Source organism: Oncorhynchus clarkii, chromosome 31 (genome assembly GCF_045791955.1).
Source record: "Oncorhynchus clarkii lewisi isolate Uvic-CL-2024 chromosome 31, UVic_Ocla_1.0, whole genome shotgun sequence".
NCBI lineage: Eukaryota > Metazoa > Chordata > Actinopteri > Salmoniformes > Salmonidae > Oncorhynchus > Oncorhynchus clarkii.
Genome location: NC_092177.1, coordinates 29,918,474 through 29,931,690, shown reverse-complemented (window position 1 = coordinate 29,931,690; position 13,217 = coordinate 29,918,474). Strand labels below are relative to the sequence as shown.

Here is a 13,217-nt window from a genome sequence, read left to right as displayed (position 1 = left end):
TTTTCCACATTTTGTTACGTTACAGCCTTATTCTAAAATTGATTATTTAAAAAAAAAAATGTACTCATCAATGTACGCACAATTTTAAATTTCAAATTGAACCTTTATTTAACTAGGCAAGCCAGTTAAGAACAAATTCTTATTTACAATGATGGCCTACCCCGGCCAAACCCGGACAACGCTGGGCCAATTGTGCGCTGCCCTATGGGACTCCTAATCACGGCCGAATGTGATACAGCCTGGATACCCCATAATGACAAAGTGAAAACAGTAAAAAAAAAAAATGTTTGCACATTTAAATAACTTATTTACAAAAGTATTCAGACCCTTTGCTATGAGACTCAGAATTGTGCTCAGGTGCATCCTGTTTCCATTGATCATCATTGAGATGTTTCGACAACTTGACTGGAGTCCACTTGTGGTAAATTCCATTGATTGGACATGATTTGGAAAGGCACACACCTGTTAATGTAAGGTCCTACAGTTGACAGGGAATGTCAGAGCAAAAACCAAGCTATGAGGTCGAAGGAATTGTCCGTAGAGGTCCGAGACCGGATTGTGTCGAGGCACAGATCTGGGGAAGGGTACTAAAACATTCCTGCAGTATTGAAGGTCCCTAAGAACATAGTGGCCTCCATCATTCTTAATTAGGAGTTATTTGGAACCACCAAGACTCTTCCTAGAGCTGCCCCCCCCCAGCCGAACTGAGCAATCGGGTGAAAAGGGCCTTGGTCAGGGAGGTGACCAAGAAACAGATTGTCACTGACAGAGCCCAAGAATTCCTATGTGGAGACGGGAGAACCTTCTAGAAGGACAACCGTCTCTGCAGCACTCCACCAATCAGGCCTTAATGGTAGAGTGGCCAGACGGAAGCCACTCCTCAGGAAAAAGGCACTTGACAGCCCGCTTGAAGTTTGCCAAAAGACACCTAAAGGACTCTCAGACCATGAGAAACAAGATTCTCTGGTCTGATGAAACCAAGGTTGAACTTTTTGGCCTGAATGCCAAGCATCACGTCTGGAGGAAACCAGGCACCGCTCATCACCCGGCAAATACCATCCCTACAGTAAAGCATGGTGGTGGCAGCATCATGCTATGGGGATATTTTTCATCGGCAGGGACTGGGAGACTAGTCAGGATCAAGGGAAATATGAATGGAGTTTTTTATAAATTGATCAACATGACATTACATACCACGAATAACTACAAAAACATAACACTCAACAAGACAGCAAACAAGACAGCACCTTTCAACCATATATCAGTGGTTGGAATATTAAACAGCAAATAAAAGCAAATAACAATAAAAATAAAAACATGTTTTTTCTAACTTATGCCCTAGCTTCTCATCCGCACGTCCCTTATATAATTCAAAAAGTGTTCCCATATCTTACTACATTTCCCTTTCCTCTCCTGTAATTTTGCTATCATTGATTCATAAGATGCAGTCTCCACCATGAGTTTGAGCCAATCTGTTGATTTCGGACTAGCTGCGCTCTTCCAGTTACATAGTATGAGTCTAGCCGCAGTAAGAAAACCCACTGAGGCAAGACCAAACTCTTCTTTGTTAATACCTGGTGGTAAAATATATATATATCCCCTAATAAGCACAGCTGTGGGGACTTACAGAGATATTATTGGTGAACCTACTCCACAGCGCTCAGGACCTCAGACTAGGGGATGGCTTAGGGACAAGTCTCTGAATGTCCTTGAGTGGCCCAGCCAGAGCCCGGACTTGAAACAGATCAAACATCTCTGGAGAGACCTGGAAATAGCTGTACAGCGACGCTCCCCATCCAACCTGACAGAGCTTGAGAGGATCTGCAGAGAAGAATGGGAAAACTCCCCAAATACAGGTGTGCCAAGCTTGTAGCATCATACCCAAGAAGACTTGAGGCAGTAATCGCTGCCAAAGGGGCTTCAACAAAGTACTGAATAAATGTCCTTGTTTCTTAAAGAAAATAAAACATTTTGTCCATTAAAATAACATCAAATTCATCATAAATACAGTGTAGACATTGTTAATGTTGTAAATGACTATTGTAGCTGGTTGAGTATCTGGAGCATCAGCATTTGTGGGTTCGATTACAGGCTCAAAATGGCCAGAAACAAATAACTTTTTTCAAAAATTCGTCAGTCTATTCTTGTTCTGAGAAATGAAGGCTATTCCATGTGAGAATTTGTCAAGAAACTGAAGATCTTGTGCAACGCTGTGTACTACTCCCTTCACAGAACAGTGCAAACTGTCTCTAACCAGAATAGAAAGAGGAGTGGGATGCCCCAGTGCACAACTGAGCAAGAGGACAAGTACATTAGAGTGTCTAGTTTGAGAAACAAGTTCTCAACTGGCAGCTTCATTAAATAGCACCCGCAAACACCAGTCTCAACGTCAACAGGGAAGAGGCGACTCCGGGATGCTGGCCTTCTAGGCAGAGTTGCAAAGAAAAAGCCATATCTCAGACTGGCCAATAACAAGAAAATAATAAGATGGGCAAAAGAACACAGACACTGGACAGAGGAAGATTGGAAAAAAAGTGTTATGGACAGACAAATCTAAGTTTCAGGTGTTCGGATCACAAAGAACATTCGTGAGACGAAGAAAAAATGTCAAGCATTGTGGAGGCAATGTGATGTTCTGGGGGTGTTTTTGTGGTGGCAAAGTGGGAGATTTGTACAGGGTAAAAGGGATCTTGAAGAAGGAAGGCTATCACTCCATTTTGCAACGCCATGCCATAACCTGTGGACGGTGCTTAATTGGTGCCAATTTCCTCCTACATCAGGACAATGACCAAAAGCACAGCTCCAAACTATGCAACAACTATTTAGGGAAGTAGCAGCCAGCTGGTATTCTGTCTATAATGGAGTGGCCAGCACAGTCACCGGATCTCAACCCTATTGAGCTGTTGTGGGAGCAGCTTGACTGTATGGTAAGAAGTGCCCGTCAAGCCAATCCAACTTGTGGGAGATGCTTCAGGAAGCATGGGGTGAAATCTCTTCAGATTACCTCAACAAATTGGCAACTCATTTCATGTATGTTTTGTACCTTTGAAAGGTAGTGTATGTAAATGTGACATTTCAGTGTTTTTTTTATTTTTTTTATATATTTGCAAAATAACAAAACAAAAAAACTGTTTTTGCTTTGTCATTTGGAGTATTGTGTGTAGATTGATGAGGGGGGGGAATTATTTTATCAATTTTAGAATAAGGCTGTAAAGTAACAAAATGTGAAAAAAGTCAAGGGGTATGATTACTTTCCGAATGCACTGTAGCTTTGTCTAAATACTAGGCCATTGTAGGTCATTGTCACTTTTGATAGAATGTGCTGGAAATGACTAATGACAACGAGCTAAAAGGAATGCAGAAAAACAGAGCATGATATGCACGTGTTCAACAAATGCACCTTAGAGCCAGCTCATTTCAAGACTGAATACTCTTCCAAATAAACGACAGCAAAGATCTTATTCTATGTATGGTTCATTTCCATTCATGTGTTGCGCATTAGGGAGATGAGATGGACATAGCTCAATTAGGATTTTAAAGAAAGATTTTGAAAAACAGACGAGCGGAACAATGGAATGCCTGTGTGGAAGTCTTTATTTGTATCAGAAAGGCATGCCATTGTGGGAAACACTAATCAACTCAAAGAGATATTGCACAATGTTTACTCTATTCATGGCGTGTTTCCCTCCTGTCGTTCTCTATTTGTGTATCTGCGGGTAAACTGAAAACACACTACATGCTTATCAGACAAACTGACTTAATCTGAAGATCTGCTTCCAGTTTTCACAAATATTACAGACTGCAGACTAAACTGGACTTGTAAACCTACATGATGTGTTTTGTTTTTTGTCCAAGATCTGTCAAAAACATCTTAGCTCTCACCGAAAATGTAATTGACTAAGTATGCCAACCATTAGGCAGAGAGAGAATGTCTGCATATTTATCCCTGCCAATCAAATGAAAAACTCAGTGAAACCAGCTCACCCGTGTTGCCACGGCATCAGAGAACACAGAGAGAACGCAGTGCTGGAACCATCAGGGGGACATGGGGAAAATGCAGAGACCACTTTGTCATAATCAATTCCGAGGAACGCCGCAGCTATTTATGAGCACAAAGCCAAATTTGTGGCAGGCTGTGTTGCGCTAATCCTGGTTGCCCAGACCCCTCTGGCTGGGTCTGGTGGTGCTGAGGCTTCCATTCGGAAGACAACACATCCCGGCCGCCAACCCACCAACGCCTGCTCTGTGTCTAGGATGCTCCCTGTCAACTGGTCCCCATGTTGGACATCACATCACTACTTCCTGTTGCCTGTCAGCATCAACCAATGTCGAGCATGGCGGAGGCAACCAACCAACCAGCATCATCCTCAGATCTGTGATGGTGAACGTGTAGAGTTCGGTTTAGCCTCAACGCCTCTGGGTCTAATGCTACACAGTGCCAACATTTTCAGCAGTTTGGTGTGGCTTAAATGATCATACATCATTCATGAATAAATGAATGAATGTGTAAACCCATCTCTTGTTTCCCCTTGTGTTGATTTGCAGGCCATTCTCTTCAATGTCAGGCAACAGGGGCGGTCTGTTTAAGACAATGCAGTTACAGTAGAGCAGCTTTTGGGGGATTCTGTGGTCCAAATGAAATGATAAATTGGAGGGCTTTTATTTCTAGACCTCATTCTGCTTTGCCTTGAAACACTCGCAGATGCAATGCGTTTTCTTTGCAGTCAAAATGGATTTTAGGAGTTTAAGTATAACAAAGTGAAGACATTTATGTTCCCTTTAAGCCCCAAACCACAGTCACTGTTGGTAGAGGAACCAGCTAATGTTTGCTGGAACTCTGATGGTCTATACACACAGTGATTCTTTCTCACACCCGTACACCTTGTTCTGCACCCCTGGAGTTTCCAAGTCCATTTTCGGGAGGAATCTTTATTTAGTTGCACTTATTGTTGCTTGTGATACTTCCTTGCTGCTTAAAGGTGGGGTGAAGCTCCAGCTAGTCTGTCTTTGCAGACAGCATCCGGGCCATTGTTCTGCTTCTAGGTGAGAGGAGGTGCGGACGTGACCCACAGTCCACCTTCTCGGGGCAAGGGGTCTGGGAATAGTTATTGGGCATTATTGTGTGGTGGATGGCTTCAAATGGGCACATGATAGGATTTCAAGCTGCTTTAATTTCCCCCTGATGAAGGGAATGTGTTTTGGCATGGTTTCAGAAGGCCCTCAATGTGTCGCCTCTGTTATAGTGATTAATGTAGAATTCTGCTACGGGGGGGGAGGCGGGGGTGGCGTCTGTTAAATGAAAGAAAGGAAAACAGAGCTCAATAGGTGAGGCCCTTTAATTAGAGGCAAACTGGATGGTTTTTTACAGGTCCGTCTTTTGTGGTTGTTGCAGAGACCATGGGGTTACCTGGGGCAACACACAAACTGTGACTAACAGCTTGTTTTGTGTTGGCTTGCAGTCAAAGCATTGTATTAATGATGCTTCGTCACAAGCCCTGGGTGCTTCAGATGGCAGATTTATGTGTTTTTTTTGTGTCATCTCTGTGTAGGTGGTGTATTAGTCATGTTTCTGATCACCAGGCAAACAATATACTCTGGTGATGGTGGGCTATGCTCACGACCTTGAGTAAAGCTGTTTTAGGGGCAACGTTCATTTTTCACTGTACTATCAAGATGGATGTTTTCATTTGAGAGGTTCTGTTATGAAAGACCAGCGCCACTCAATTGATTTGGTTTCTGCTTAACAATGTTTTATGTCTTTACTGGCAGAGCAGTTCCAGTAATGACATATTTCTCCTAGATATCCACTCATTGGTCAATTCCAGTAATGACATATTTCTGCTAGATATCCACTCATTGGTCAGTTCCAGTAATGACATATTTCTGCTAGATATCCACTCATTGGTCAGTTCCACTAATGACATATTTCTGCTAGATATCCACTCATTGGTCAGTTCCAGTAATGACATATTTCTGCTAGATATCCACTCATTGGTCAGTTCCACTAATGACATATTTCTCCTAGATATCCACTCATTGATCAGTTCCAGTAATGACATATTTCTCCTAGATCTATCCATTCATTGCATCATACAGTGCATTCTGAGACTATTCAGACCCCTTGACTTTTTCAACATTTTGTTACGTTACTGACTTATTCTAAAATGGATTAAAACATTTTTTCCCCTCATAAATCTACACACAATAACCCATAATAACAAAGCAAAAACTATTTTTGGGGGATTGATAATTTATTAAAAATAAAAACAGAAATATCAAATTTACAGAAGTAAATTCAGACCCTTAACTCAGTACTTTGTTGAAGCACCTTTGGCAGCAATTACAGCCTCAAGTCTTCTTGGGTGTGATGCTACAAGCTTGGCACACCTGTATTTAGGGAGTTTCTCCCATTCTTCTCTGCAGTTCCTCTCAAGCTCTGTCAGGTTGGATGGGGAGAGTCACTGCACAGCTATTCTCAGGTCTCTCCAGAGATGTTTGATCGGTTTCAAGTCCAGGCTCTGGTTGAGCTAGTCAAGGACATTCAGAGACTTGTCCCGAAGCCACTCGTGCATTGTCTTGGCTGTGTGCTTAGGATCGTTGTCCTGTTGGAAGGTGAACCTTCGACCCAGTCTGAGGTCCTGAGCGCTCTGGAACCGGTTTTCATCAAAGAACTCTCTGTACTTTGCTCTGTTCATCTTTCCCTCGATCCTGACTAGTCTTCCAGTCCCTGCCGCTGAAAAACATCCCCACAGCATGATGCTGCCACCACCATGCTTCACCGTAGGGATGGTGCCAGGTTCCCTTGGCATTCAGGCCAAAGAGTTCAATCTTGGTTTCATCAGACCAGAGAATCTTGTTTCTCATGGTCTGAGAGTCTTTAGGTGCCCTTTGGCAAACTCCAAGTGGGCTGTCATGTGCCTTTTATTGAGGAGTGGCTTCCGTCTGGCCACTTTACCATAAACGCCTGATTGGTGGAGTTCTTCGTCACCTCTTTGACCAATCATGTCTCGGAGCTCTCTGACAATTCCTTCAACCTGATGGCTTGGTTTCTGCTCTGACATGCACTGTCAACTGTGGGACCTTATATAGACAGGTGTGTGCCTTTCCAAATCATGTCCAAATCAATTTAATATACCACAATTGGACTCCATTCAAGTTGTAGAAACATCTCAAGGATGATCAATGGAAACAGGATGCACCTGAGCTGAATTTCGAGTCTCATAGCAAAGGGTCTGAATGCTTATGTAAATAAGGTATTTCGGTTTTATTTTATTTGATACATTTGCAAAACTTTCTAAAAACCTATTTTCATTATAGGGTATTGTGTGTAGATTGTAGAATAATTTAAGCAATTTTTGAATAAATCTGTAATGTATGAAACTGTGGGAAAATTCAAGGGGTCTGAATACTTTCCAAAGGCACTGTAGTTTATTGCAGCAATGGTGTCACATTGAATTCTGCCTGTATTAGAGTGCCATCCAAGGTTCATGGATGCATGTTAAAGGAATTGGTTTGTCGTATATTTTGAATTAACGCAATACAACTTCCATATCCATACTGTACAGTACACATTATAATATTTTATCAATATTCTGCACATTATTAGCTTCAAATGCAGTTTTTGCAATGCCAATTGTCTTAGGAGATTCCTATTTGACCTTACTCAGAAGATATGACTGCTTAGTACTCACAAAAGAGGCATTGTCTGTCTGGTGACCAGCCCTGAAGAAAGGCCCAGGGAGGTTTTCCTGCTTGTGTCTGTCTGTGGGAAACTACAGATGTAGGATCTTAATTTGAGCCAGTTTGTTACAGCAGGAAAATAATCACACAGTAATAGGAAATGTGAACTATTACATAAATTATAATTCATGGACATTTTTGTAGGGGTTGATACAGTTTTCGTTAGGGCAAATCAAGTCTGAAATTTAACAGTGAAAATGACAAACTTCAGAAGCTTTTGAAAGATTTTGCATTTCCTGATCAAATTAAGATCCTACATCTGTACTAGGTGCGTGCGTAAATACACATGCCCTGTTGTGTTAAGGTCCCTAACCCCTAACATGCTTCTCATGTTTGTTTACACTCCATTTTCCGGAATCAGTTTACATCGGAGCTGAACTGCTTGGCTTGAGACTTCAATAATTCACTCCGTTGGTCCTGTATATCAGGAGTGTTTTTGTTAAGCATTCTCGATCACCTATCTGTAAACACAGTGAATCTCAAGAGTGATGAGCGGAGACAGTGGAGAGCCCAACCTGTCCTGCATGACGTTCTCAGTGGACTCACCCTGTGCCGGCGGTGGGGGCACCGTGGCCTCGTAGGAAGCCCTCTGCGTGGTGACATACCAGGATGATTAAGGGCCCCTTCCTTTCCCGCTTGGAGGGGCATTGTCCCGGTGACAGGCACATTTTGCCCCGCTCAGGAAGTGTGTCTCGCTGGTCCATGGAGCAGGACGAGGGGAGAGTAGCCTACTGATGACACACACCAACGGTGGACACACGCCTCACCCATCCCCACATTCCCAGCCAGAGACAAGTTGTGCTACACACATTTTTTGAGTCTGTACCGTTGTGCTAGGTGCTCAAATAGTGTTGATGACCTGGTGCCAGGACTTCAGAGGGTAGAAAATTGTAGAATGTCCTAGAGAAAGCTGAGGGTTGATATTTGAATCAATGTTAGCAACTTCAGCAACTAGCAAAAAATATCTCTGCACTAGAAGTAATGCATAAATATATCGATCTTTATTCATTTATTCACTTCTTATGCTTAGTTAATAATACAAATACATTTAGAGTACAAAAATCTATATTTGATAGAAAACAAAATCAGTGCATACACTTTTTTCCTCCACAATGGACACAAGACCCAATCAGTCCACATTAACAATACAAACATCATTTGGCAGTATTTAAGGGTGTAGAGACAGCATTCATAATAAATCTTATAGAATAAGGTATTGTGCAGCAAAATATTATCTAGCAGTTTACACACACAAGCTACTCCCTCTCTCCTATGTGTAACGAAACACTAGCTGGAGTGACTGGAATTCTAATTGAACCAGACATTTAGAATAATCCAAACATTTAGACTCTTCATCCTGATCATTTTTCAGCCTTGTTTTTAAAGGTAATTACGTAGACTAAACGTGCTAGAGGAGTCACCAGTATAGTGACCAGCCTGGTGATAACATGTAGGATTCCTGGAGCCTGCCCTGCAAGCTTTAGTCACACTTTTAGCACAACAAAATGGATCAGCAACAGACGATTTCCATTACAAACATTCCTGCTTGCAAACAGTCAATTCCTTCATCTTTACTAATGTAATTATAGTGTGTTCAGCAGTGCAAATGGAATATACATCTGGAATTAAATACTGGAATGTTACATATCGTGTTGTCAAGGAGACAGCTTGTACAAATCCTTTGGTTAAATCTTCAGTGTGAAATTAATAAGTGACATTGTAGAATATAAACCTAAATAAATATGCATTGTTTATTTCACTGGTGCTTTCATAGACCCTCTTCATATGAAATTCTAACCCAAGCTCATGTTTTTAACTAGCTTTTTACACATACAAATAAACCAGGCTCTCTCGTATCATCCAATTTCCCTTTTTCCACTCGGCCATAACAATAATACACAGAGTTAGTCCCATATCGGGAAAGGAATCCAAATATAACTTTTCATTTCAAATAGCTTCCCGGTAGAGATGTAGTATTAAATCCAAAGCAGCGTGATGTTCCTCTCTGTCCTGCCCTCTCCTGTCCTCTTCATGCCTTAACCCCATTCAGAGACGCTGGGAGCTGGGATTCTATTGGCTGTTTAACCTATTACTACTCAGACTGAGCCAAAGGGACTATGGGCCATATCCATCTGAGTTGAAGGGAAAAAAGATTCCGAACAACAACAACATGTTGACTGGGAATACTGGAGATTGGAGTACTCAAGTGAGAAATCTTTTCTGATGGGCACATTCCATTATTCACAAACTGTTCCTGTAATCTGTCTGACAGCTGCTTTAAAAAAAATAATAATAATAATCGGGAGCTTTAGCTCAAGTCAACCTGAGGAATATGCTTGAAAAGATCAACTCTGTGACACAAATATTTTGTCAACCATATATCAATAATCATTACATATAATAAAATAAAATAGCACATTACAGTTTTCAAGTCTATAAAATATTTGTACAGAAATAAAATAGTATCAATGAAAACAGCCTAATTCTCCCATCTTATTTCCTTCTCATCTACATGTTGTATCCCCATGGTAACACATTTTCCATTTACACTACAGTATAAACTGACAATAATACATTTCATGGGAATGTCATTCGTTACAAGTCTGGAATCGGTTGTGCTTCTTGGTGTTGTTCACAGTAGATTATAGGAATACCTGAGGCTGTCTATAGGTCTACAGAAGTCTATAGGGATCTTTCCATAGCTAGCTGTTATGTGTGGCTATCAGAGTGAGCTATGGAGAAGGCCAGCAGTACATAGGCGAACCTCTGGGTCAGGCTGAGACCTTTACAGAAGAGGGCAGGCTCTTCTTCCTCCTTCCTGCAGAGTGGGCTGATGGGAAGCAGGCAGACTAAGTGCAGATCTACAGTAAGGTGTCTCAGAGTGTCCCGAAGTAACACATCTCACGTGGTAATAAAGCGTCTCAAACGTGTCCCTCTCTCAAGTCTCGGGGAGAAATGGAAGAAGTTAAAAAGACGGAGGCAGCAGCCGTTTTACGGTGCGCTGTGAGGTCCGGAGACCGAGTCAGAACAGAGGAAAACAAAGGAAAGGCCTCGAGGCATTTAGTCAGATAGATTCTCCCTGGGGCGGAGGGTCTCCCACGGCGACGGCTACACAGGTGGGGTGGAGTAGCGCACTACATAGCTGTAGTCAGGGGGCGGGCTGTGGCACTCCAGACCGGGCTCCAGGGACGAGTCATCCAGGGTGAAGTCCAGAGAGGAGACAGGCTGAAGGTACTTGTCCTTCTCTCCCTCAGTCAGCACCGACTCCTTACTCCTACTCACTGCCTTCATCCTAGAGAGAGAGAGAGAGAGAGAGAGAGAGAGAGAGAGAGAGAGAGAGAGAGAGAGAGAGAGAGAGAGAGAGAGAGAGAGAGAGAGAGAGAGAGAGAGAAGAGAGAGAGAGAGAGAGAGAGAGAGAGAGAGAGAGAGAGAGAGAGAGAGAGAGAGAGAGAGAGCACAGACTCAGTAAAATATAATTGACTTAGCTGCTGCCTTGGCAGGAACTAATGGGGATCCGTAAAATACAAAAATATAACAATAATGCATTTCCATGATAATTGTTCATGAAGCATATCATCAATCACGTTCTCTGGCCTCTCTCACGGATGTTGACTTCTTCTACTCCCGTAAATGCTCCAAATATGAGTAATCGACTACTATTGTCTTCTGGTTGCTAGGAGTTTCCAGAACTTCTCTCACAGGGGCCAAGGTCGGCTCTCAGTGGGGTAAATCACATGACTGACTGGCTGCATTGACTATGAGAGTGGGGAAATGACAGGGTGGTGTATTACAATGATTATATTCTAGAATGGATCAGTAAATGTTAGATTGGTGAGTCAAGTACTGACAACGATACTATCCCAAGCATTTCCACACATCTACAACGAGAGAGAGAGCTAGAGAGAGATAGAACTATAGAGAGAGAGCGATAGAGCTATATAACTATAGAGAGAGCGATAGAGCTATAGAGAGAGAGCGATAGAGCTATAGAACTATAGAGAGAGCGATAGAGCTATAGAGAGAGCGATAGAGCTATAGAGAGCGATAGAGCTATAGAGAGAGCGATAGAGCTATAGAGAGCGATAGAGCTATAGAGAGAGAGCGATAGAGCTATAGAGATAGAGCGATAGAGCTATAGAGATAGAGCGATAGAGCTATAGAACTATAGAGAGAGCGATAGAGCTATAGAGAGAGCGATAGAGCTATAGAGAGCGATAGAGCTATAGAGAGAGAGAGCGATAGAGCTATAGAGAGAGAGATAGAGCTATAGAGAGAGAGAGCAATAGAGCTATAGAGAGAGAGCGATAGAGCTATAGAGAGAGAGAGCAATAGAGCTATAGAGAGAGAGCGATAGAGCTATAGAGAGAGAGATAGAGCTATAAGAGAGAGAAATAGAGCTATAGAGAGAGAGAGAAATAGAGCTATAGAGAGAGAGATAGAGCTATAGAGAGAGAGAAATATAGCTATAGAGAGAGAGAGATAGATCTATAGAAAGAGAGCTATAGAGAGAGAGAGCTATAGAGAGAGAGCTATAGTGAGAGATATAGTGAGAGCTATAGTGAGAGCTATAGTGAGAGCTACGGAGAGAGCTATAGAAAGAGCTATAGAGAGAGAGCTTTAGTGAGAGCTATAGTGGGAGAGCTATAGGGAGAGCTATAGAGAGAGCTACGGAGAGAGCTATAGAAAGAGCTATAGAGAGAGAGCTATAGAGAGAGCTATAGTGAGAGCTATAGTGAGAGCTATAGAGAGAGAGCTATAGAGAGAGCTACGGAGAGAGCTATAGAAAGAGAGCTATAGTAAGAGCAACGGAGAGAGCTATAGAGAGAGCCATAGAGAGAGAGAGGGCGCTAGAGAGAGTGAGAGCTATAGAGAGAGTGAGAGCTATAGAGAGAGAGCGCTAGAGAGGGAGCGCTAGAGAGGGAGCGCTAGAGAGAGAGCACTAGAGAAAGAGCACTAGAGAGAGAGCACTAGAGCGAGAGAGAGCTAGAGAGGGAGCAGTACAGAGGGAGCACTAGAGAGGGGGCACTAGAGAGGGAGCACTAGAGAGGGGGCACTAGAGAGGGGGCACTACAGAGGGAGCACTAGAGAGGGAGCGCTAGAGAGAGAGCGCTAGAGAGAGAGCGCTAGAGAGGGAGCGCTAGAGAGGGAGCGCTAGAGAGAGAGAGAGCTAGAGAGAGAGCGCTATAGAGAGAGAGAGCGCCAGAGAGGGAGCGCTAGAGAGGGAGCGCTAGAGAGGGAGCGCTAGAGAGAGAGCACTAGAGAGGGAGCACTAGACAGGGAGCACTAGAGAGGGAACACTAGAGAGGGAGCACTAGAGAGGGGGCACTAGAGAGGGAGAGCTAGAGAGGGAGCGCTAGAGAGGGAGCGCTAGATAGAGAGCGCTAGAGAGGGAGCGCTAGAGAGGGAGCGCTAGAGAGAGAGCGCTAGAGAGAGAGAGCGCTAGAGAGGGAGAGAGAGCGCTAGAGAGGGAGAGAGAG

At 43.0% G+C, this 13,217-nt stretch overlaps 1 protein-coding gene across 1 annotated transcript in view; it reads right to left on the bottom strand.

The window, feature by feature from the left end:
* Positions 1-8,719: 8,719 nt before the first annotated feature.
* LOC139391159 (vascular endothelial growth factor receptor kdr-like) overlaps positions 8,720-13,217 on the bottom strand; it is an 80,240-nt gene continuing 75,742 nt past the window's right edge. The window contains exon 30 of the mRNA XM_071138720.1: positions 8,720-11,032. Within this exon, the coding sequence (XP_070994821.1) occupies positions 10,849-11,032 (184 nt within the window). The 3' untranslated portion in view covers positions 8,720-10,848. The remainder of the gene's footprint in view (positions 11,033-13,217) is intronic.